The 27,127-nt window shown below is 37.5% G+C and overlaps 1 protein-coding gene across 1 annotated transcript; it reads left to right on the forward strand.

Moving 5' to 3' along the window:
- The first annotated feature begins 16,753 nt into the window (after positions 1-16,753).
- Positions 16,754-17,987, forward strand: LOC149034311 (uncharacterized). Its single transcript, XM_089193078.1, has one exon. It carries the CDS (start codon positions 16,937-16,939, stop codon positions 17,615-17,617), a length of 681 nt encoding a protein of 226 aa, XP_089049204.1. The 5' UTR covers positions 16,754-16,936; the 3' UTR covers positions 17,618-17,987.
- Positions 17,988-27,127: the final 9,140 nt, after the last annotated feature.

Consider the following 27,127-nt stretch of genomic DNA (forward strand, 5'->3'; position numbering starts at 1 on the left):
TTGATACTGTTCTTAAATGATGAGAAATGTTCAATTGTTCTGATATCTAGTGGTTGGCAATTCCACAGGTCTACAATACGATTTAAGAAAGAAAACTTAAAAACATCAGTTTTAAAAAGGCCTTTCACCACTGTAGCTTCATTATTTCTGATGTCATATTTGGGTGTCTTAAAATTTACATATGACAAAACATTGAAATCAATTTAACCTTTTAGGCACTTAAAGGAAAAAAGTTTCAGTTTGAGAAGTCTCTCTGGATAACTAAGTCAGTTTTCAGGATAAATTTAGTTGCACGTCCTTGTACACGCTTAAGTTCAGTGATCTTTTCTTTAGAGTAAGGTGATCAGACCTGTGAGGCACACTCCAGCTGTGATCAAATAAGTGATTTGTATAAAATTATCAATGTTTTCTGATCACATTCATTGGTACAAGTTGTTTTTATCATGCCCAGCATCTTGTTGGCTTTACTGATGAGGATGTCAATGTGATTATTACAAGATAACTTGGTAGAAACATGCACACCAAGGTCTGACAGAATCTATGAGCCATTGAGCGTATAGGTTGAATTGACAATATTATTTTTCCTTCTGATTGTAAGATATTTACATTTCTTTGAATTAAACTCCATGAAGTGATCAGCCGACCAATTGTTTAGATTTCACAGGTCACTTTGTAGGTGTTGAACATCATTAATGTTATCTATGATTCTGAAGCATTTCATGTCATCAGCATACAGTTTTACAGTGGTGCTCGAGTGTATAGCTTTAGGAGCTGTATTCATATAAATTATAAACAAAAGTGGTCCTAAATTGGACCCCTGAGGCACTCCCGATGATATTGGTAACAATGATGATTCACAACCACCAATGACTGTTCTGTGGTGTCTACATGTTAAATATGATCTAAACCAGGAAAGCAGTTTACCTCTTATACCCACATCAAACAGCTCTTTCAATAAACAGTTAAATGAAACAGTCAAATGCCTTGCTGTCACTGGATAACTTGTCTGGTGCAGGCTTACTAAAAGAAAACAGTCTTCCCCTACTCTCTTGCCTTTAACTTTGGCTGCTGCTTCCTCCTAACTCCACATAGACACTTGTGTCAATTTCGTCTTCCATTTCTCTTGTGCTATGGAAGATCAACTTGTGGTCCTGGCACTTCATAAAAACTGGCAATAACTGTTCTCACCTCTGTAACCTTCTTTCTCCCAAGATGACGAACTCTTTAAAATTCAATGTTGCTGACCTAAACTTGGATCTACTCAATTGTCTTTTCCAGGATAGAAAATCCCTTCAATGCCCTCCAATTGTTGCAGTTGTAGTCAACATTTTTGAGTGAGCTGTGCTGATATTCTTTCTGCCATGTTGAACATTTGCAGGACTAGATCCTCCGCCACATCAGCTTTTTTGCCCAATATAAACTGGTCTATGTTAAATAAACATGTAAAATCACTTTTGGAGTTACTTCTTAACTTTGTCTTCCATTCAGATGCTTAGGCCACCAGAAGCTATGCACAATTTGACACACGTGCAAGCAAAATAATAAGAATAATGTTTATTTAACTTGGTTAAAGCAATAATAATAATAATAATTAATAATAATTTATTTCTTATAGAGCACTATTTACAATGACAGATCAATAGCACTTTACAATTAGTGCCTCTAGATATTAAAATCTCAACTTATTCAAAAATAATTACTTATTACAATTAACTTGGCTATTTACAATTCATAACTTGACCACTATTGAAGAATTGCCTGAAAAGAAGTCTTAATTGAATTCTTAAAAATTTCTACAAATCCAATATTGCGTAATTGTAATGGTAGCTCATTCCATAGATACGGTGCAGCTGCCTGAAATGCACATTCACCCAGCATTGCCAGCATTTTGCCTCTCGGTGGCTCTAATAAAATACCTGAGTTAGATCTAAGATTGTACGAGGACTTACGTTTGATGACCAAAAGATTGCTAATATATGTGGGTGCGAGGCTGTGAATGGCTCTAAAAGCTAATAATAAAATCTTAAAATGTACACGTGCTGGCACAGGTAACAAGTGCAACTCATAGAGTGCTAGAGTGATGTGAGAATATTTCCCAGTATCCATAATTAATCTAGCGGCAGCATTTTGCACGTGTTGTAACTTGGCTATTTGCTCTTTGGGCAGTAACAGTAGCTAACCTGTTCGTGATGTATGCGTGTACCAGGGTGAGTAAGCTGTCTCTCAATAAATACTTCTTAACGCGTCTAATATTGTGCAAGTAGAAGAAACCTGCCGTACATACATTAGTGATATGGTGGTACATACATTAGTGATATGGTGGTGCATATTCAGGTTTGGATCAAGCCAGCTTCCGAGGTTCTTAACTTGGTAGCTATATAGGTTTTCTCTCTGAACCGCCTACTTTAATATTCATATCCTGCAATTTGTTAAGCTGCTGGTGAGTTCCAATGATAATAAACTCAGTCTTGTCACCATTAAGGAGTCTGTCATGGATCAGCCAGCGCCTGATCTTCTCAATGCAACATTCCATTGAACGGACTGCATCTTCCTGGGATGTGTTACTAATAAGTTTGAAACTGAGATAAATCTGTGTGTCATCAGACTAAAGCGCTCTGAAAGAGATCCGTCAATGGAGACTCGCTGACCTCTTTTTCGCCAGATACGACCTGAACCATTCCAAGGCCAATCTGCATATCCCAAGCTCCTCATTCAGACGAGTAAGGAGGATGTTATGATTAACCGTAACGAAACCAGGGCTAAGATCGAGTATGGCCAGCAAGGTGACTTCTTGAGAGTTCATTTTCATGAGAATATTGTTCGTGACTCTAACAAGAGCCGTTTCCGTGCTATGATTTTTATGATATGCAGACTTAAACTCAGGATATAGTGAATGAGTCATCATATGGGTGTGTATTCGCTCAAACACCATCCTTTCAGTCAGCTTTGAAACATACTGCAGGTCGCTGACAGGTCTGTAGTTTTTGTATAGAAGGTCTAGCCCAGACTTCTTCAGCAGTGGGAGGACAAGCGCACACTTCCAGTCATCAGTGAATAGCCCAAACTCGAGTGATAAATTGATCATTTTTGTTATGATCGGTAAAAGCACATCAATGCAATCTATTACTAGAGATGTTGGCATAGGGTCAAGAGTGCAGCTTTTATTTGTACTGCTGTTGATGAGCTTGCGAACCTTCTCTTCCGTAATGGGGATAAATTTGCTAAGGGGGGAGGTGATACTGGGGCGTAATCATTGGGGAGTGCTGGTAGCCCTTGCGCCATGTTATCGAGATTGGAACCGATGGTCTCAATTTTCTGAAAAAAGAAAGTTCCCAGTTGATTTGGCAAGTTACTATTATCGTCCATGGGTGGATACACTGCCCTGTTATCCCCCTGATTGAGTAGCTTCTTCACCGCTAAAAGTAGGTGGCACTGACTGTTGCTATTATCCTGGATGAAGTTATGATAGAATTTGCGTCGAGCTTCATTCATCAAAGCATTTGCATTGTTCTTTTTTACTTTGTACGCCAGCATATCCTCCTTAGAGCCGGTTCATCGCCACTTCTTCTCAGCCTTCCATTTCTCCCACCTTGCTGCCTTGATTTCCTCGTTGAACCAGGGAACTAATGGCCTAGAGCGTATCACTTTTGTACGCAATGGTGCAGCCAGTTGAGAGCATGAGCTAAGGTTGTGTTATAGCTGTTAACGAGTTCATCAAGTGTATCAGGAGTGTTTTGGCAGAGCTCAGAGGACAATATATCAACCTGTAGCTTTTCTCTGTCAATGTCCTTGATTTTTCTGTGGGACACCTGTTTTGCTTTCGGGGGTGGTTTTCCCAACTCAAGATCGCATAGAACAGTAATATGATCAGAGAACAAGTAATCAGTCATAGGCTTAGCAAAGAACAAAGAGTCCGAGCATTGAGTGATAATCAGATCCAGCATACGTCCAGAAATATGTGTAGGCTTGTCAGCAAGCTGCTCAAGGCCCATTGAAGTCAGCAATTCCAGGAAACAAGCAGCATCCGAATTATTGGGAACATTCACATTAATATTAAAATCGCCAGTGATTAGAAATGGTTCAGGGGACAGAACGACAGAAACACGCTTGTGGAGACAGGATGAGTGGGAGAGTAGAGAATTTGGTAAATTACAATCAACCTTAGTTTACTAGTTTTGCAGTAAACCTTGAATAACACTCCCTGTCTAGACTCAGCACTTTACATAGCGACCAATAACTGTTGAGAGCATGAGCTGAGGTTGTGTTATAGCTGTTAACGAGTTCATCAAGTGTATCAGGAGTGTTTTGGCAGAGCTCAGAGGACAATATAACTGTTGCTAACAATAACTGTTAGGTAGGATCTGCAGATGACTTGAAAGTATCCAAAGTTGAAATAAGTGTTAGAACGAGCACTAGCAGCTTGGAGCATCTTAAGACACGTCGGCCCGCCATATAGAGGTTGAGAGGTTACCTGAAGCTATCAGCTGAACCTGGAGGGAACAGCTGGTATAACCTGGTCATCAGCACTGTAGTTATGAGATATATATGGCAAATATGCCATATCCTCCATGTAATGGGAAGTTAAATTGTTCCTTCATTTGTACATCTAAAAAACAACCTTAACATCTAGGATGCTAAGTTCTCTTACACCTTTTGAGAGATCATTCTAGTCTTGCACAGCATCATACTTAAATGAAGACTTTTCTATTGCTGAAGACATCTGATCTGGATAATATGAAGCCTTAACAAATGATGTTGACTTCTTAATGAGAAAAGAAGTGACTTACTCTGATGTCCTGAGAACAAGATTAAGATGAGCTGACAAAATACTATGCATGGCTTGGTTTTGGAGGCATTCTAAATGCCGAGAATTCTTCTTGCTGCAATTTTCCCTAACTATACTTTTGCACATATTATAAAATATGGTAAGGTTTGTTTACAAATTGTGCAAAAGAAATCCAAAAAACATTGAAGAGAACTGGATTTCTTGAAATGCTTTGAAGAAACAGGTCAGGGTCTTGACTCAAGAAGTTTGAAATGATATCCTCTTCTTCTCTTATCGATTGCTTTTGTGGTGTTTTAGTCAGATACCAAGGTCATGAAATTATTGATGCAGAGTTGGTGCTTGTTTAAGAGAGGCAAGATGTTGTCCTCAAACACTCAAAGTTTAGGTACACTCTGCCATGTGGGGCTAAACATTAACCCCTTCACTGCCGGCCCCCCTTTGTTACCCCCTGTGCAGAGCCTATCTTCCTCTTTTTGTGGTATTTAAAGTTGCTTAGAATCAAATGTAATTAACTATTTAGCAATAGAACCTAGCCCAAGAAAAGTATACATCTTCTGAAACTGCAATAAAAAACCTTTATTTTTAGCTTGGGCAGTTGCTGATTTTTGAAATTTGATACCTGATGACGTCATCTGAATATAAAAACTAGTATAAATAAGCAACATTTTGGGGGTACAAATATAAAATTGAGACTTATTTAGCTTGGAAAATTACTTCACTGGTAATCCAAAGCAACTTGAAACAATTTTTGAATAACTTGGACTAGAATTATTTACAGAGAGAACTACCAAATAACAATTTTTGAAAGAGGACATTTAGTAATAAAATCTGAACACAAATGGCACTTACATTCATATGCTGTCATGCTAAATTTCACTAAATTATTTACTGTGTACAATAAAATTAGATCTAAGGAGAACTTTTTGATCAAGTTGAGTTTCAAACCCAGTAATTGAATTTAGTGTGGTAAAGTTCAAAACGGAAAATAATGAAGTCCTGGGTTGCTTGGACAGTTCTGACAATTGTAGCGTGTCTTTGCACACTCCTTTCTTGTAGCACACTTTGCATCTCTTCTGAGGCTTTCGTTTAGAGGCTGTTTCTGGAACTGGCAAAACAAATTGATGTTCAGTAAGTTGCATGATGTTTTCTCTTGGAATCTCCACGTCAGCAGCATTTTCATTTTCAAAGAGAAGGGCTGCAATCACTTCACATTGAAATCCCAGGAATGGTTTTCAATGACCATCCTTCTGATAAACGATGAAGTGAGGGGAGCATGTTGTTACCTTGCTGCTCTTTGCCTTACACAGTTCACACGATTCCTACTATCTCTTTCATTGGAAGCTTCCTCGTCACTGCTTTCTGCAGAATTTTGAGCAATATTATCCTCGTTAGATGAAGAGACATCTTCAGACTCGACACTTTCGTCTTCACTTGCCAACTCATACGATTCATCATTGTTTTTCATCACCGTCGAAATCTTCTTCATCTCCTGAATCATTCCAAATCCTTTCTAGAGCTTCCTGTACATTGTACCTTTGCTCTCTTGCTGACATATTTTCCAATATTCCCGAATTTGCCTCACATCTTCTCAACACATGACAGAAACAAGATGGCGGAAAGTCAAAGGCAAAACGGACTCCCAAGTAGCAGAGGGTCCCATAGGCAGAAGGGTTTTACATTCGTAAAAATTAAGCATTTGAAGTCTGACCTTCATTTTAAGATTTGATTTCATGATGTTTACACCTTCTTTAGCAAGAATAGCCTTTTTTCATCATTTTAAGCTTATTGCATGGCTATTTGAGAAGATAACAAGATTTTTAAATCAAAAGGAAATTGAGGAGGTGGACAAGCAAATTGAGAAGGTGGAAAAACCACCTTTTTCTTTGGTAGACGATTTCTGTTACAAACAACTCCACTAAGGTGTCATGTGGCCACAAAAATATGCTCTAAAGAGTAGATTGATTCATCTTTGCGTCTTCATGAGATGGTTTCCAGACAAGTGTACTTATTATAGGTGGTGTGACATTTGCACTAAGTATTTTAGTAGTACTTGGGTTGGGGTTTATTTGATAGCATTGTGGAGAGATTTTGTCCTTGCCTGTAACGTATAGATCGTAAAGATAATAATCGAGTCAAAGAAGGGCAAAAAGAAATTGTTTCTCATGAAGATCCAAGCTGAGTAGGAAGTTTGGGAGGTGTTAATGCATTTGCTAAAGCACAGGAAATAAAACCTTCTAAAGCACGATGCCAGTTGGAAACGACCCTGCTACTACTGCAAAAGCTGCTGCGTTGGGAGGGGTCAGCGGTCACACTGATACGATCGAGATGCAGAATCTAAAATGTAAGAAATCTTCATGCCAAACAAGATCAAATTAATGCCATGAGTGAATTTGTGTTAAACATATTGTAAGAGTGTGTTTCCTTAGGACTACATGACATCTCAATTATGCAAGTATAGAACAGTCCTATGTAAAATTGGAACAATTGTGTTTCTCTTAAAAAGAGATGATGCACTTTTCAAGCAGGAAGGTGCAAAATTTTGGCAGGGATGAATGACGCGTTTTGCTTGTGTCTTCACAAGAAGTGGCTACCGTTAATGGCATGGGTATTCATTTTGAAATAAATAAATAAATAATGACTTTATTGGATAACACAATTATCGGTGGAACCAGTAGTTCTCATTGTGGTCCACTAAACCTTCAAATTGAAATAGCAAAAATATGAAGTAAAAATACAGTTAAAAATTAAAAATTAGAATTAAAAATTAATTAAAAATTAATTTAAAATTTCTGCTTATAGTAAAATTATCAACTCTGGAGTTCCGATCTATATATTTCTTATATGGTTGATTTTTAAATTTTCAAAGGGAAGTGAGACCCCTAGTGACACTGTCTAGGTTGTTCCATAATCTAGTGCCACTTGCAAAGAATGAACGTTTGCTGGTCATAGTGCGAAAGAAAGGTGTGGATAAGTCCATATTAGTTGACGCCCGAGTTGTGTAACGATGTCAATATTTAACATAACAAATATAAGGATTAAAGTAATCAGAACATTTTACTAATAGGAATCCAACCTAATCTCTTAAAAAAGGTCAACTAATCTTTCAGTGCCTACATTTAAAATTACTCTGAAACAACGTTTTTGAATTATGAGGGGCCTTTGTAAATTATCAATCTTAGTGTTTCCCCACACTGAACAACAATATTCGAAAATTGGTTTTATTAGCGTTGTATAGCAAATTCCTAAGTGATAAATTCAGGTACTTTCTGGCTCTTTTAAGATTTACCCTAGAACCTAATTTAGTGATCATGTAATCTATATGGCTATTTCAATGAAGATGCTTGTCTATCTTCACACGAAGCAGCTTTTTGTTCATGGCCTCTTTGATTTCAGTGCCTCGCAACGAAAGGTTAAGTGATGGCTTTGTACAGTAGGAAAGTTTTTGCTTGGTTCCAAGAAGTAGTGATTTTGTTTTCGCATTTGGGACCATCTTGTTTAGCGAGAACCAGTGATTTGCTTTGTTGAGACTTCCCTTGTGGAATGCCTTGAGTAATTGGTAGTGTGTCAGGCAATGATCCATTGATACAACATCGCGGTGTTTGATCATGTAGGTAAGACAAACCACCGCAGAGATGTATTATCAGTGTGGTACATACTGATTTTTGATAAAAGTAAGCTGTGGTCTACCAGATGAAAAGCTTTACTAAGGTCCAGCAATACTGCGCCAACAAGTTCTTTCGAGTCCATAGCTTTGAGCCAGTTGTCAGGAAGACTAAAAGTGCTGTTTCACAAGAATGATACAAGTAATGTGCTGACTGTTTACTATGTAAGAGCGTATCTGATGTTATGTGACGATAAGTTTTTCTCGCCCCAAAACTGGAAAACTGACTCTTCGCGGACGGAACAACAACGACTGGGGGAAATAACTCTGTAGAGACGACTCGGCAGCGAGAACAGAAACTCGTCACGATTTCCTGGTACACGGAGATCTACTTCGAGCGAGCTTATACGGACGTCAAGGATAAGACAATCTTGGTTCCACAGTACTTTTATTCTAGGTCAGGCCAACAAGCGACACGACCTCTAGCATACTCTAGTTTGTAATCATCAAAGCTGTACAAGGTACTTGCTTAAGAACTAACTGGTGTGAGGTGCTATTGTTACAGAAATTGCAATATTTGAATAAGGACACAAAGGAGCGGAAAAAAGTCTCTTTGAAGTTAAACGAAAACTACTGAAATATTCCATCTGTTTCTACGACGGAAAGAATCTCAAAATTAAAAAGACGGATGCAATAAACTCTAGGCCATTAAAGTAGGAAACCTAGGTGCGAATTTACAGCTCTGATATAGAAAACAATACCTATCTTAATTGCAGTAGTGCAGCTCAGGAAATAAAAAAAAATGGAAAAGCAATTAAAAGTTTCTGCTTATTTATGCAAGATTGGTTTGGAAACCATCGCATGAAAAGAAATTAAATTTATGAGTATAAACTCAGCTGCTATCTACCATGAAAACCAATGTTTCCAGAAAGACCATTAACACTTATATTTACCCAAAAAAAACCATGTAATAAATAACAAAAGTGCCGACAAGCAGGTGCATATGATGAAAGCGAGTAACAACAAAAATCTATTCAAAAGCTACTGTGGTTTTTTAGGCATTTTTTGATGTATTAAAATGAAAGGACTTGAAATGGTTAAATGTGAAAGTTTACGAATGAATATGTACCGAATAACATACACGGGAAAATCAATGAATTTTCCCGTAACAGTTAAGTAATCAAGCTATGATCATGCAACATGCCTCTCCAGTGGTTTAGATATTACAGGCAATATGGAAATGGGGTGATAGTTGTTTCTATCATGGATTGAGTTGTTCTTGGGAACAGTAGTCGGCTTCGCTCTCTTAAAGTTGTCCGGGAAAGAACTACTTGCAATACCAGCATTGTAGATGTGGGTTAGAGAAGGAGCGACAGCATTCAAAGCTACCTTTAAGGGTTTAATTCCGATTCTATCAAGTCCTGTGGCTTTATTATCAGGAATGTTCTTTAGATCTTCAACCACCTGTTTCAAACTAATTTGTGGGATGTGGAATACGGTTGAATTATTGATGCGACTTTCAACAAAATCAGTGAGTTGTTGATTTTATTTGTTAGTATCCACTACTGGGATAACCGTATCTGCGTTTTGTTGGATATTAGTAAAATGTTTATGGAAGGTGTTGGCCATTTTGGTAGGATCACAAACACTTTTATCTTCTGCCTCAAGGAATGAAAGATTGGAGGGTGCAGATTTAGTTGGAGAAATTCTCTTGAGAGTTTTCCAGAGTTCCCTTGGATTATTCATATTTTTGGAGATCTCATTACTCACATAATCCGTCTTGGCCTTGGCAATTGTCTTTACCACTTGGTTACGTAATCTTTTGTACATTATGCCTGCAAGAATGTTTGATTTGACACGTGCTTTGAACTGGTCTCTATGATACATAAGCTGTAAGATGTCATTGTTCATCCACGGCAATAAAGGCTTATGTTTCACTCTTTTCTTGACAATGGGGGTGTGTCGATTCATCACATTGTTGAAAATCCATTCCCAAGTGTCGAGCTTTCGTTAACATCATCAAACATATTGAGAAGAGACCATGGAGCATTGTCAAGGTCGGCTACAAACTCATTGTGATTCAGGTTTTTTCAAGTTACGGTAGGAGATCTCATCATGTGAGAATTTTCCAGACTTAATGCCACGATACTTATGCACAAAATATACTGGGTAATGGTCACTCATGCCTTGAGTAGGAACTATAATCTCCACAATACGATTGGGATGTGTTGTGTAAACATGATCAATCAGCATTGCGCTGTTTTTTGTGACGTCTTTGTGCTGCCTGAGCTGTAAACATATGTGTTCCATGTGCAATTCATTTGAAAATGTCATTCTTTGGCAATGAAGTGTGGACTTAGCATCGATTGCAACACCACCACCATGTGGGGCTCTAAATGCAACGGTCGTTTCTCTGTCTTGTTGAAATAACTGATAACCCTGAATATTTAACCCATGGTTGTTCCAGGTAGAATTCAACCAGGTTTTGCTTACAGCAAAAACATCTAGATTGTTTAAGAGAATCAAAGTACCCACTTCACTCAGGTGTACAGGTAATGACCTCACATTCAAATGACAACAACGCAATCCTTTTGCTTTGAAAGGAAAACGAGGACCCTGTGAAAGATTTGTATTAGGAGGAGTTCCTCCTGGTCCAGGGTTCAGAGAGACGTATCCACTGATAATGAGCCTTGTATTGAAGTGGAACAAAGAGTTCTGATACAACGGAATTTGAGCAGCAAGAAACCTCCAACCACGGGCGTGCAAAGAGACATAAGAACCACGCATTCCACTATGTCATTTCTCTTGAGATAAGGCAGTATCTTCTTGCTTGGAAAGAAGTATTCTGGAAGTTAGATGACCAAAGAATACATTTTTGCGCTAAATAATAAGAAAACTGAGTAAAATGGCGGAGCTCAGGAAAACACGTCTGACCTTCATGATCCGCCGACCAAAGTTTTGAAATGACTTGGTCTGACAACTATACATGTACCAAATCTCTTAAAAGACTATGCACATGTATTTCATATCATATGGGAAGAGTAAATATACATAGACACATCAAAGCGTGGAGACCATTATGATAATATAGCCAGATGACTTTTGAGCACTAACTGACTATTACAAGGGCAAATTAACAGAAAGTGCTTTATTAGACAAAGCATGACAAGTAGCCACCAAAGTACATGTGCTATTAGATGATAAAAAAAATACTGCAAGCTTTGAAACAACCTCAATTGACAGAATTATCACAGAGCTAGCAAAAATTAACACGTCACCAAAGAACATTTCTCACAGCTGGAAATGAAGGACCTGCTGTAGCATTAGATGGTAATTATGATGATTCTGAAGGTCTTTTAAATCAAAGTGTTACCAACAATCTTCTCTATCAGCTTGCTAAAGCAAAAAAAAGAGCTTAACACCTGCTACTCCCAAAACGGCTCCACCACTCATTCCTGTTGTACCGTCTACAAGCGATAGTAACAAAAGTTTGAGGTAAAATTTTGAAGCCTTCAGAAAAAAACTAGAGAAGAGTAAGCAAAAGACATCCAAAGAGCTCAAAAAATTAAAATCATTACAAGGTTAGGAAGATTTTCGGAAGGTTTTCATGACGAGAAAAAAGTGACAGCTTGGTTATGAAGACTCAGGAGAAGAGCGGAGGTGAGGAGTTACATTGCTTTATATATGACCACTGGAGTGCACGAGTGCCTTTTCCTGATCTGATCCATAATCTGACCTATGATCCAGTCCATGATCCATTCAGTCTGATCCTGGTTTTGGTTTTAATGATGTTGGTGTCGTGGTGAGAAAGCATAAGCACACAGTAGCTTGAGGATATATGTATGGGCTATGGATGGGAAGGTACATAAGAAGGGTTAAATTATGCCTAAATAACCTGAAAAAGAGTAATGACCACCTTGCATTCCTCTGACTTGCACCATGAGGAGCAAATGAGTAAGCATTGTTCTTCTGGGGAAGTGAATCAAAGAAATCAATGAAAAAAAGTTGATTAAAATTTTATGTATTCTCATTAGTGGGTTTTGCTTGTCTAATGAAAAACATTGTTAAGAGGATTTTTACTGTGGTATGCCACTGGCATTGCATAGAAAAATAACATCAGTTTGAGAATTGTATGATTTGCACAATTTGATTTTGTATGTTTGTGGTGACGACGAACCATTTGAGGGATGGCTGTATTCTAATCAAGGTTGCACTAGTTCTGAATTACAAGTGGAATAGTAATACAGGATAATGTAATAAGTTAGAGTTGGTACTCAAATGAATAGGCTAAAAGATGTTTGGTTTCTGTAGTGATAACTTGACAGCAGTTTGAATAATTATGTGAAAAATGCAGCATTATTGGCTGTGGTCACACTATGCACTTTTGCCCTTTGTAAACTTGTTGCCAGTTTTACCAAGGAAACTTAAATTTAGAAGTGTGACTGATTTTTCCCCAAGAGAACAAGATAGAACAATAGAATTTCCCTTGACATTAACCCTACATGTATTGAAGGGGTAAACTGAAATTCCAAGGTAGTTAGCCAATAGATACTTATCGGTAAATGCGCTGATGACAGATTTTATTTTATTGCATCACGTTTACTTGAAAAACATCAAAGTGCAAGTCTTGTGTCACTTTTGTCGCGTGCTTGTATGTGTGTCAAATGAAGAAGATGACATGGTTTAGATCCAATGTGTAAGTATATATCATTTGCAATCAGTAAACTTTTCATTTGACTGAATTTCATCACGACTTAACTACCTTGTTTGCTATAGCTTTTAATAATTGGCTCATGTATTTATTTAATTATACGGGTCATGGACTAGAAGGAAATAACTGTTAAATATCAGTGATGGCGGTTGGTCGCAGTTGTATTTGCTCCGCTTCAATTTTATTTTTATTCTTGTTCTGTTGTCTAAGTCGTTCGTTGTGTCATCCGAGTACGTTCCTTTTTGGTTTTTGTCGTGTTTTAAGCGATGGTGAAGTTGCGATGAACATTGATGAAATGGATTTGTACCTTGCAATTTGCTCGTCATGGATGAAATCGACCCGCCATCTTGGATTACAATCCTCAACAAGGACGAGTCGCTACTTTACTTCGCGAATACCTTACACACTTAACTCTATTTCTACTTTCAATGTTACTCGACTTCGGCGGGCAAACAGTGGTGACATCAATCCTAACCCTGGTCCTTCTGTTACATCGTTTACAACAAATCGCTTTCGGCAGCGCCATGTAATGCAACGACGTCGTAACCCTTGTAACCTCGTGCAAATCAAGTGTGATTCTGATCTTCATCTTAGAACATCGACAACTAATCTGACTATGTCAGGATTGGAAGTCAAGAGTGGAATTACCGGCAGGGTTTGGCCTATCAATACTGTGGAAAGTCGAAGAACTTTTCTTTCTAAAGTTAAAAATTTGCATAATGCTGTTAACAAGAATAATCTCGTGCAGATTTGCATTACTTCGAACAGGAAACCTGTTATCTCCAACAAATCTACTTTATCGGCTCCGAAGTTTTGTTTGTTTGGCCTCCTGAATTGTCGATCAGTCCGCAATAAGTATCTCTCTATCAAGGACTATGTTGTGGACATGGATTTTGATATTTTTGCTATTACCGAGACCTGGCTCAACACTGAGGATTATGATAATTTAGTAATCGGAAGTCTTATCCCAAATGGCTATCGCTTTTTACACTCTGCTCGTGATGGAAGAGGTGGTGGCGTCGGATTGCTTTTCAAAAGTTCGTTGCCAGTTAAGCAGACATCAAAGGTCTATCTGGACACCTTTATTTCCTTTGAAGCCATCGACAGTGAAGTTAAGATTTTTTTGCAATCTGTTTCCATCCTTATTGTCTATCCTCCTCCACCCTCATCTGGAAACAATCTTTCAACTGAGCTTTTTATGAATGAATTTTCGTCGCTGTTAGAATCCTATATCACTAAAACTGGCTCACTTGTAATCGCTGGTGATTTTAATTTTCATGTTGATGATACAACTGATACTGCGGCGGCTAATTTCCTGAGCTTATTGGAGTCATTTGATTTACAACAACATGTTCGTAGTTGCACCCACAGAGCTTGACATACTTTGGATGTGGTCATCACTCGTGATGCTGAATTTATTTTAAATGCTATTTCAGTTCATAATTCCTCAGAGATATCGGATCATTACACTGTTTGTGCTGATCTTCGTTTTAAGCCTAATTGGGAAAGGAAGCGTATTTGTGGTCGGAAATTAAAAGCCATCAGCTTGGAGCATTTTCGACAAGATGTTGCAATGTCTCCTCTTTTGTCTGAATCATCCAATGATTTACTTACGCTGTTTCACTTGTATAATTCGGAGTTATCTAGTGTTCTGGATAAGCATGCGCCATTAAAATCGCGCATGACAATCAAAAATCTGTTGTTTTGGTTCTACAGGACCTGTCTGCTGCTTTTGATACAGTTGATCATTCTCTTCTCCTTGCTAGACTATCTACCCGTTTTGGCATTTGTGACCAGGCACTGGACTGGTTTCGTTCGTATCTATCTGATCGCACTCAGTATGTCAGAATCCAAGATGTCTCTTCTGATGTGCATGCCTTACCTTATGGTGTACCTCAGGGTTCCGTTTTGGGCCCCTTGCTGTATTCTTTGTACACTTCCCCTTTAGGTGATATTGCAAGATCTCATGGTCTATCATCACTTTTATGCTGATGATACACAGCTATATTTATCTTTTGAATCGTCATCGCCTGAGGATATGTCAACATGTACATCTGCTCTTGAAGATTGTGTTAAAGATATCGACCTTTGGATGTTAAATAACAAGCTGAAGCTGAACAATGGGAAGACTGAAATTATAGTTTTTTCATCCTCCTATCGCCCACGTCCTGCGTTAACAAACCTTGTGATTGCCTCTGACACTGTTGACTGTTCAACTACTGCTAAAAATATTGGAGTTATTTTTAATAACTCTCTATCGATGTTGTCGCACGTTACTGCTGTTTGCAAGTCTTCGTTTTTTCATATACGCAATATTTTTAAGATTCACAAGTTTCTTTCTTACGATACATGTAAAACTCTAATTCATGCCTTTGTTGCTGCAAGGATCGACTATTGTAACTCACTGCTCTACGGTCAGCCTAAATGTATCTTGAAACGTTTACAGAGTGTCCTAATTAATGCTGCTAGGCTTATTCACCTTACTAGCAGATATGAGTATGTTACACCGTTGCTTATTCAACTTCATTGGCTACCAATTGAACAAAGAATAACTTTCAAAATTGCAGTAATTACATTTAAGGCGCTTCATGGTGCTGCACCTAGCTATATCACTGATCTCATCAAGCCTTATACACCTGGTAGACTTCTTAGATCCTCCAATCAATTTTTACTTTCTACATCTAAATTTAATCTTAAAACTTATGGTGGCCGGTCTTTTACTATTGCCGCACCTTCTGTTTGGAATGCACTTCCATTCGAACTTAGACCTTGTAATTCCCTTTCTTCTTTTAAATCTAAGCTCAAGACGTGGCTTTTTAAAATTGGTTATGATGTTGTATAGAATGATGATGTTTTTATAGGATGACAATGTAGTTTTGTAGTTTTGTAGGTTTAGGATTTTGTTCTTATTTTTATTATGTAAAGCGCTTTTGGACCATTGGGAATTTTTATAGAATGACAATGTAGTTTTGTAGGTTTAGGATTTTGTTATTTTTATTATGTAAAGCGCTTTTGGACCATTGGGAATTAGCGCTCTATAAATACTGTATTATTATTATTACCGTATTTACCCGTGTATAATGCGCGCCCGTGTATAATACGCATCCCAATTTCAGACCAAATTTTGAGAAAAAAGAAAAATAAACTACTCAACAAGAAGGTGAAATTGTATAACATTATTTATTTCAATTAACTTGGCAAACTAACGAAATGACTCGGACTCGGAGTCTGACTGGAACAGTTCTCTTGCAAACGAGTCATCGAGCTCGTTGATGCAGTCATCGTTGGCCTCGTAAACTAGGTCGTCCACGGATCCATCAAGGCTGTTGGTGATCCCGCATTTTAGAAATGAGGATTCAATCATTTCTTCGGAAATGTCCTGCCATGCTCCTGCGATCCACGAAAGGATCAGTTCCTCGGATGGTTTCTTTTGGCGGCCACTCGCTGTAAATTCATGGATTCCCTCCGCCATCCTCTAAAACCATCTTTAAACGGCTTGTTTAAAGAGACATCCAGCGGCTGCAAGATCGAGGTTAATCCGCGAGGAATTACTGCTAAGTTCGTGTTTTCTCGTGTCAGTGCTGTTTTCACTCTTTCGGTCACGTGGGCTTCAAACGTGTCACAAACAAGCAGGCTTCTTCTCCTCCCCAGGCCACCTCTCCTCGAACACCAAACTTTGTCGATCCATGTTTTCATTCCTTCACCGTCCATCCAACCTTTCTCTTGAGCGGCGATTACAACTCCGTGCTTGTTGGCAACCTTTGGGAGAGTTATTATTATTATGTATTTCATTTCAGAAACCAGTATGCTTATGGTGATAAACAGGACCTAATCTATAATGGCTTTCTTTTCAAGCGGCTACATTCACAGAATCCAGTACCAAGTGGAGTGTTTCTACAAAATTAATTCACCCCAAAACTTCACTTCATTTAACTCAAGCATAGTTTCATCAAGCAAAATTCTTTCCACTTCACAACCAAGCAATGCTGCTCAAGGCTGCAATCATTGGTCTTCAATCGAGTCAAGAACATTAATTTTGTCCTACCAGGAGGATGCCAAGGCAAGCCAAAAGCCCCTAGAGAAAAAGGCGATATGGCAAACTATCTTACAAGCATTCAAAGAGAGCTGCCAGGATAAAGCAATTGAAAGCGAGGAAATTTTGACGCAGCTAAAGGAGAAGTGGAATAGCCTTGTTGAAAACTACAAGAAGATCAAAGATAACAACAAAGCCACCAGAAGAGAACGTGAGTCTTTCAAATTCTTGGAAGAGCTTGACTCCATTTTAGGGTGCAGGGACAAGATTAGCCCAAGATACACATGCAAAACCGATATTTGCACTGATAATCCAGACAAGGATTCCTCAACAGGAGACTTGACCTCACCATCAACAAGAGGCAGAAGTTCCAATTCTGATGGAGAAGATTGTGCAGAAGTGGACAATGACAAAGCCACACAGGTGAAAATCCTTGAAGCTCTGCCAAAAAAAGCAGAAAAGTGCACCGCAGATAAAAAACAATAAGAAGCCAGTCCAAATTATTAAAAAAACTGGAAAAACAAAAGAAAACTGGCAAACGAGAAAGTCTGACTGCATTGCTGCAGGGTCAACAACAAATGATGACAAAAGCAGAGGAGCATGATCACTTGGCATACTGAACTGTTTTACTGAACTGAAACATTTTTAGTGCTAATAGTTCCTCTGTTGAGTTATTTCTCTGCCAAACAGCTGTCTATTTACATTTAAATGAAGTAACTAATACCAGTAATCAACAATTGCTTGTCTTATGTCATTGGCTTCTAATTCATCTTCTTCAACATACTGCACAAGATGGTTATTTAAAACATCTGTCAAAATCATTGTTCATTACAATACAATGTTGTGTGAGACAGAACATGCAGTTATTGTCTGAGGAATCTTCATTGTGTCCTTCTCAATTCTTTTGTCCACGTCTGTTTTCTTAAAAGGGATGCATCAGCCATGACTCGAAAGGGTAAGCAGAGTCACCCAAAATGAGGGGTCGAATCTGTGTTCCATTTATATCCATGCATGGCATGGTTAAGATTCTCTTCTCTTCGGCTAGTGAGAAAAAATTGCTTAGTCACAATGCACACGCATCATGCATGCTGGTTATCAGGAAAGCCTGTTGATACAGACAAAAAGGCACAGGAGGCATCAACAATCCCTTGAATGATGAAACTTTAATAGTGTCACAGTTATCTTCATGATTTTCCTTTGGAGCTCTTATTGATACTGGTATGTGTGTTTCATCAATTGCACCAACAACATTGGGAAAAGTTGACTTCTTTCTGAAACCTCAAATTATTTTTTACCTCACTTGAGCAGGAGAGGTTGGAAATTTAATGAATTGGTCTTTAAGCTGACAGAGTGCTTGAATAAAGTCCTTGCATACTTCAATAGCAGTAGACTTGGCAATTCCAAACATAAGACCACAAGAACAATAACTATCCCCAGTAGCTAACCTCCATAAGCCTATTACTGTTCTAGTTTTGATCAGTATGGCTGCGCAAAGTATAGTATCTTGTTGCTGGATAAGAGGAGCAACAGCTGTGTAATGAAATGGAATGTTTCCCTTGTAACCCACAAGTTTTCTTTCCACTACATGTTCAAAGCATTTGGATTGAGCAAGTTTTTGAACCAGTACTTAGGGCTTGGAAGAACCCACGCAATACACCAAGGCCGACGTTCCAGCCAAGCAAAAGCAGTTAACACACTGCGTGAAGCAGCTTGTTGTCTTCTCTGGGACTTTTGAGCAATCTGTCTGTTGTTGTTGTGATTGCTTTTGCTCATTGCAACAACATGAAAAAAAGGAATGGAAAAAGGAGAACCATTTCTCTTTGATCTGCATGATTCTCAAACATGTTTTCGATTTATGCACCAGAAGATATGTTTATGCTGAATGAAATTTAGTCCCATCAATCCCTTGTAAAAACCTGGATGTGATTTTCTTCAGTGTGACCTTTTCACTTGGGGAAAATGAAACCTGACATAAATTTACCTCAGGTGGACTCAGCTAAGTTTTCCCCAGGTAAATCAATTTTCCCTTGGGTAAAAGTGCCTAGTGTGACCTCAACTATTGTCTAGATAGTTAAATAGGACACTTAGTAAATAAACCGATAAAAACAATAAAGCAAATTAACAATTAAATCATGCGAAACATAAACAGAAAACGACATGGCTTACATTAGAGAAGCTCCTAAATGGTAGCTTGGATAGCTGAAAATATCTTGTAGCTTAGACGGTAGCACGATAGCACTCTCTTGGCAGCAAATAGCAACAAACTTGACATAATCAGGACACTTATTTATCAAACCTCTAACACGATCTAACTTACATAACATCGTTTATTAAGTAATTATTACGGATACCAAAAAACGTTATTCAAATAATCATTAAGCAAACGAAAGAATGGAGGATAAAAAAAGGTGTTTCAAAACGAACACTAAAGACCCAATTTATTAGAAGACAAAGTACACACAAGTGTTCCTTTATTTATACCACTAAGATGCCAATATTAATTCAAATTAATACTGGCAACACTTACATTAACATTTTGTAGTAATACCCAAGAACACTGGGATTTATAACAACCTTTTTGCCAGTGAAGAAGTCATTATAAGCAATGCAAAGGGAGGTGATACCTACATGTATGCCAAACTTAAGGCTAAAGAACTGGACGTTCCCCCCTTGTATGCCTTACAACAGCCAAATACCATAGACGTTATTCGTTTATGTTCAGTTGCCATGTCAAGGAGTACATTAACAGAAGATTCTCTGCCCAAACACCTTGCAAACTGAAAGAAACGATAAAAAATGACAATTAATCATTGGAAAAAATGCATTAAGATTATGCAGTATTCCCTTCAATTCTTTTAAAGGCAGAAACTATTAGTTGTTAAGGTATATTTAATCAAATGCACTTCTTCCAGCAGCTAGCCTATCGAATGGTAATACTTGTTATCTTGTGAGGGTAAAGATTTCGTACCTTGACACCTCATGATTTACTGAGAATAGTGACTTCTGTATTAAACTTAAAGTGAAATGTCACGTGTGGGTGCATAGCGAGGTTTTGGGACAATTTTTCGTCAGCATGTTGTAGACTGCCTTTTCACCAATTTACACTTCCCTGAGTATATTCTTGTTATTTACAAGAAAAGCAACATCTTTCACAACATTTAGTTGCTCCTGAAGGTTCTCTCTAAGTCTTGTGCTAAGGGAAGGCTGACCAGTTTTAATCCCTTCAGTTGGTCCTCTGCCAACTTGTGTTTCTATGATATCCAGCAGTTCTGACGAGCTGCCTTCACTAAAAGCATCTTTTGTCTCTTCAATGGAATTGTCTTTTCTTATTTGAGCAGCAGGCGTATCTTCTTCACTGAAGACCAGGAAATTAACATTGAAATGTTTGGTGTCAAGAGTGATAAATACACTGGTTTTGTAGTCCTCTGGAAGAGCGTTAAAGTCCCACTCGTGGTAAGCTTTGAACACTGCAAAGAAATTCTTGCAAGGGTATTGGGACTTTTGCCACACTTCACAGGTGCATCTTGGAATTGTTTACTGACCAAGATGTTTTTGCTTCGATTTACTGGAACTTATCACATGAAATTCACCTTTCTGGAAATTAAAAGGGGATACATCACCAGCTTTTATATTTGCCAGCCTGAAAGCAAGTTGCCGAGTAGTGCTTCGCGAATTGTGGGGGTCTGTCTTGCAGGTAAACAGGAACAGAGGAAATTTACCTTCCATAAGCACTACTGAATTTCAAATTGCTTTGCAGTTATTGCTGATATAGGAATCTGGAATAAATTATTCCACTAAAACGGTGGTAATACCATAAACAAACATGTCCATCGATCTTGGTAAATATTCATGTTTAATTGCAATTGCAGCTATTTCGGTGGTCAAGTAATCAACCATGAAGAATTTGGAATTCCAGGTTGGATTCCATCTTCTTGTAATGGCTAGTGCCTCACTGGTTGATACCTGGCTCTCCATTTGGAGCATGAATTCTCCAAACGCATCCTTCTCCAGGATGTTTTTGTTCACATATTAGCCAATCATCGCTGCTGCTCTAAGGGGATGGTAAAGGAATCTTGACATAAAACCTTGTCAATGTGCGCAGAGATTCGCCTTTGGATTGATGACATATTTTTCCTCCAGCTGTTTGAGTATGCTCCTTTTGGCCATTGTGAGGTTTTTAACTGTGGCACACTTCTCAAGGTCAACGCCGTTGTAGACAATTACACACAGCATATTTGAATCTCAGCAGCACAATCTAGCTTCCAGGTGTTTTGTAAGGTGGGGTGACTTGTTGTGGAGTAGTCGTGAAATGTGCTGGCTTTTGAAGTGCAGCCCCCTTTCCCATCCTGAAGCAAGTGGAAAAAATTAACCAGATCAATTAAGACTATATGACTGCCATTTGTTTTATACTTTGTTGTTTTTTTTATTGTAAAAAGTTCTAGTTTTGCCCTATTTTTCTATTATATTTTTCAACTCTAGTTTTAATTTTGCTGACAAATATTGTTCACAACTCTGTTTGCTTAGAATTACTGAGCAGTACAGAGATGTTTTCTATCAAAGCTTCCATGGCAGCCAGGGTCAAGACCTTTTGACATCAGGTCAAATCAAGCAAAGCTTTTCCCTCAGTATGCAAAAAGCTCAAAGAATTCCTCCACTAAAATACCCAAAAAAATTAAATCAGTTTCACAGGTTATGCAAAACTGGAATACTATTGGTATGTTTTATTATATTTCAAACTCTGTTTTCAAAGGGAATTGTCACCTTTGTTGGTCCACTGAGTCAATGCTGAGTTTTGTTGCTTATGAAGGTAAACAGTTTGCCAAAAACTGGATTGGCACATTACCACCATTGTGTTCAAAGACAGGAGACGTTGCAAATACATAATTTGAAATAGTCTTTCTAGATTACACACTCAGAGTGTTTCCCAAGGGCTTTCTATTATATGAAATGTTTTAAAATATTTCAACACTTTTCCACCCAGTGCATTGTGTAAGTTTTTACAAAAGGTCAAAAGATCAGGTCTCTACAAGGCCCACGCCAAACTGATAAAGGCAAAAAATTGGCTAAAAATAAAAGAAACTGCCTACCATTTTTTGAAAACCTCCTGTGATGGAGCTCCTTTGAGTGCAAGGCCTTCTTTACAAAACATGTGGAACTAATAAGAAGAAACCTCTCCAGCATATCCTTGAACTTGTCTCTTTTCCCATTGAAATAACCCAAGAAGTACTGGTTTTTCAACAGAACAATTTTCAAGGTTTTCCTCAAGGAAGTGTATCTCAGATTTTTTTAAAGACAATTGAATAGTCGCTGCCATCATTATGCATTCTAGTGTCTTAATCATAAATTGTCTTGAGTTCTTAAATGTCATCCTTTGGTGGACTTTCATCGAATACCTTCAATATAGTCTCAACCAAAACCATTCTGACTTCTGCTTACGGAGGATGGATACCTCAGAACTATGTTCTGATGATGATGAAAATAATGATGTAAACTCACTCTATGGAGTCTGAAGTGTTCCCAACCTTGGAAGGGGATGTTGACAGCAAAGATACAAGGTTGTCATTTTATATAACAAGTAAAGCTTTTTACTAAACCTACAAAATATAAAACAATTTTGTAGATAGTTGACTTAGAGAAGAACAACAAGTAAACTCTAGAGCTGTTATTATTGCAGTGCGACTTGCACTTTTTATTTGTATATAAAGAAGGACTTGTATTTTGCACCAAAAATATAAAGAAGTAATATTTTTTAGGAGGTCCAGTGATTGGGACATTTAAGAAGTTAAGTTCTGAAAAGAAACTCGCTTTGTACTTCTCACTATTAACAAGTCTTGTTTTAAAAATATTTTCAGATCAGAGTTTCAAATAAAGCCAACTGAATAGGTCATTTAAAAGGTGTTGTTTCTCAAATGGAACAGTGACCACCTCTGTTTTGTCCACATGCCAAATATTTGTGGAGTGTGTGGATGATCCGTAAGTTTTGGAACTCTTACAAAAATGTTTTGTAAGAATGAAAACAGCAAACAAATAACAGCAATCAGTCACAAAAATAGAGCAAAAAAACTGAAAAAAAGTTGACAAAAATCATGAAAAAAGAAAGATTAATTAGGTGTTGAATTTGTTTTCTACTGAAAATAACCTAACAAAAAGCCTCTCTCAGTGTCTGAGGCAACTGAGCATGACTGTTCTAAGGTTTTTCTAACAAAGGCAATCAGTAATGTAGATTAGGGAATAACTTATATTAATATCTAACAAAGTTCTTTAAGTGTAGATAACAATGTAATTATTGTTACACGTGGAGGTTGTGTACCAAGGAACAGCTGATGAATGTTTTATGATTTTGGCACATCTGTGGACATGAAATTTTGCATCACAATTAAAACTTTTATGATCATGGAATCCAAGAGTCCTTTGAGGCTAGAAAGAAAATCTGTGATGTGAGTACATAGGATTAATTGGCAATTTGCATTTAACTTAATTGATTCCTGCTTCATGAGAAAATCCATATTAATGTAAAGATTTGCTAAAACTTAGTTTGAATAATAAATTTCATGATATTTAAGTTATAACCATATACATGTATGTATATCTCTTTGTAAATTTTGTATGGCATAGTAGCAGTAGCAAACCTTTATTTAACTAGGGTAATCCCTTTAGAATACTTAAAAGTATATCTGTTATCAATAGGAGCCCTAGATTAAAACTAATAAAAAGTTCAAAATAAATTATAAGAAACTAAGTAAATGTAAGTTAATAATAGTACAGTATAACAATTAAAATTAATTCTTATTTACTAAATAATTATAATCACAACTGAGCCATCATAATAAAAACTTTTCTTGGTGGTCTCAGTTCTTACTGCAGGTAAGTATATAAAATTGCTTCTTCTTGTTTCTCTTGAAATAACTTCCTTATTCAACTTAAATAATTCTTTAAAAACTGTGGTACATTATTTAAACACCTCTTTACTAAATATAAAGTATGAGCGTTACGGCGATCTTCTAAACTCTGAAATTTAAGATAGTCAGTGGATGTTGTACCACATTTAGATTTAACTATAATTTTCGAGGCCCGCCTTTGCAAAGATTCAAGACTTTCCATATCTGCTTTATTGCAGCTGGACCAAACAACATCGCATACCTTTTATACCTTTTGGTTCAAGCCTCTAAGATTACTTCTTGTCTTAAAACCTTCACATTCAAGGTACTGAAAACTTCTTGGAATTTATTTGGACTTCAGGGCATTTAAATTGCCTCAATTCAATTCCCAAGAATTCCACCCTCTTAAACTGTAGGTTGTTTGTATAGCTGAGAATTCCTACCAATTTCAAGATGTCACAAAATTGGAGAGGATTCTTCCCTCTTCATTCTTTCTCTCCTAGAAATTTTAGTAATTTTAAGCTTTTCAAATCAGAGCTTATTTGCACAGCTGGGAATTTTTGAGAATTCCTAGGAATTCCCAGAAAACTGGGAATTCAGTTTGCATGGGTATATACCTGATTTTCTATGTCTAATGAAAAATGTAACAAAAGAAGCCAAAAAATACTCCAGCTGCAGCTTTTGCTGATAGTTATCAAGGGTTTCATTAAGGATTGAAGTATGTGTTGCAAGAGGATAGTATAAAGTAGCAAGTGAATCTTGAAGAAAAAATTTACTTCAAGGGTACAATACAGGCCATCAAAATGTGGCCAGATAATTCCACATAATAGCCAGAGAATTCTTCAGTCTACAATACCTAATGAACACTCTCCCATGAGTTTTAGCAATTACCAAGTTCCATGAGCACTCACTCAGCCCTTGATCAAAACTAAGTAATTGTCGCATTCAATAAGTCGAAAAATTTATCAAGTGTCACAGCGCTTTTTCAAGTAATTAATTTCAGAACCTTGAGCAGGACATCTGAATGGAATTATGGAACACATAATGACTCTTAGGTAAATATTATGTAGTGCACAGTTACATGTACCTTTTGTGGCTGCCAGAATCATTGGGTTCCAAGGAGACTTTCCATTTGTGCCCTTCATGTTAGAGATATGCTGAACGTGTTTTGGAATCATCTTACCTACGCGTCATACATGTAGGTAAGATGCACCACTAATTTACATGGATCTTTCCCAAGATCATGAGTGAGAGTATTTTCCTGGGTGGGATAAAGGATCCCAAGGGGAATGCATAATTCCTGCCTAAAATCCCGGGTGGGATGCAGAAATCTCTCTTAAGATCACCGGTGGGATGCAGGAATCCCACATTTAATGCCAGTTCCAGGATGGGATCAAATTTTCATCCCAGGTGGGAAGTAACATTTCATAAATAAGGGCAGGTGAGTTTATGAAATGGCTTCTCAAAAGGGCCTAATTAATTAACAATAAACACAAAAACAGAAAGACCACACAAAAAGTCAGTTTTTGTTTTCTTTTTGTTTCATCATCACATGTGCATATTTGTTAGTCAGTGTCATGAACGGTGTTGTTTTTTCACAACTTGAGCTTTTTAATTAAAAGCAGTCACACTTTGCATCAACATCCTTGTTTGTAATTTGAGAAATTGAAGAAGTAGTTGACTGAATGACTGCTGAAAAGTTGCTAAGAGGAAGTTTCTTTGCTCAAATGTTCAAAGCCTAAGAGTACTCAGTACAAAGTACTGCATTCTTTTGTAAATTGACACGTATTTGGATATCCAAACTGTGTGTTTGGATATGTAATCATGCATGTTTGGATCTGTTCTTTACCGGTTATCAAGGGGTATCCATGTGACCCAAATGAGGTCAAACAATTGATTAATTAACTCGTACATTATTAATGAGTTTGAGAAATGTGGGATCCTGCATGGGATTACTGGGATGCCGCCTATATCCCACCTGACATTTTACCTGGGCTACCAAAATGAAAGAAAAGTTTTTATCTAAGCATCAATATATGCTTGAAGAACATAATGCTGTTACATTTGTCATTCAAGCTGGTGTTTAAAAACCCAAAACATGCAAAACTCCTAAAAGCAAATCTTTACATGGTATTGTTTTCCTGCACTAGTGATCATTTTGAGTTATGATGCAGACTTCAGTGAAAGTTAACATCTAACTCAGAGGTATTTTGTATGCGAAGGTTGTGACTTTGAGGAAAAAGAAGGTCTTAGCAACCAAGTCTTAATTAAATCCAAGATGTAAAAAGTGGATTGCCAAGCATTTTACATTAAAATTTAAAAACATCTCGAAATAGGAATGTTTCCAAGTTTAATTTACTTTGAAACAAAGCCATTGATTTATTATTATTTGTATTCTTAGACCTGCTTTATCCACACAGCCAAAACTGTTCAAAAATTGTCTTACTAGCAGCAAATTCTGAAACTCAAATATTTTGGATAGTAACAAGGAATTTTACTACTTAACTAAATTACTCCAATGGTGTCGTAAGATACTATATGATGTGTTCAAACAAGATGATAGTGGTATATGCTAGGAATAAACTCAAAAAAAACAACTTGGTCCTTCTATAGTCTAGTGAAAAGCACATTGTAAACGATATGCAGGGTGGCTCGCATAGAAAATCAGGAGTTTCTAAAATATCACATCTCTTATCTAACGGAACTCATGGAGTCTCTGTGGCTTTCTGACTTCACACCCAGATCTGGTTGTAATGGGCTCATGTTCTGCATCTCCTGTTAGCTTCTCTGTTGGTTCCATTTGGCTTCTTTGGAACTGATTCACAGCTGAAAGTGATGATGTACTCTTAGGAATATCACAAATCTGGGTATTTGACAGGAACTCAGACAACTATGGGGTTATGAGATGATCCTCTGGAAGCAAGATTATCTGTCTTCTGTTTCGTCTGTAAACACACCTTTGTTCATTCCGCATCAAGTATGATGGTGGGAATACTTCAGCTTTACACCATACCCTGTCTCTGTTTGGACGAATCCATACCTTGTCTCCAGGTTCAAGTGGAGGCAAATTCCTAATTTGTTTGTTGTAGGTTTTCTTAGAAACTTCTTGGTACAGTTT

The sequence above is a fragment of the Pocillopora damicornis genome, chromosome 14, assembly GCF_964200805.1.
Source record: "Pocillopora damicornis chromosome 14, jaPocDami1.2, whole genome shotgun sequence".
NCBI lineage: Eukaryota > Metazoa > Cnidaria > Anthozoa > Scleractinia > Pocilloporidae > Pocillopora > Pocillopora damicornis.

Coding starts and splice junctions, on each gene's coding strand:
- LOC149034311 (XM_089193078.1), top strand. CDS start 16,937: ATGGCTTTCTTTTCAAGCGGCTACATTCACAGAATCCAGTACCAAGTG.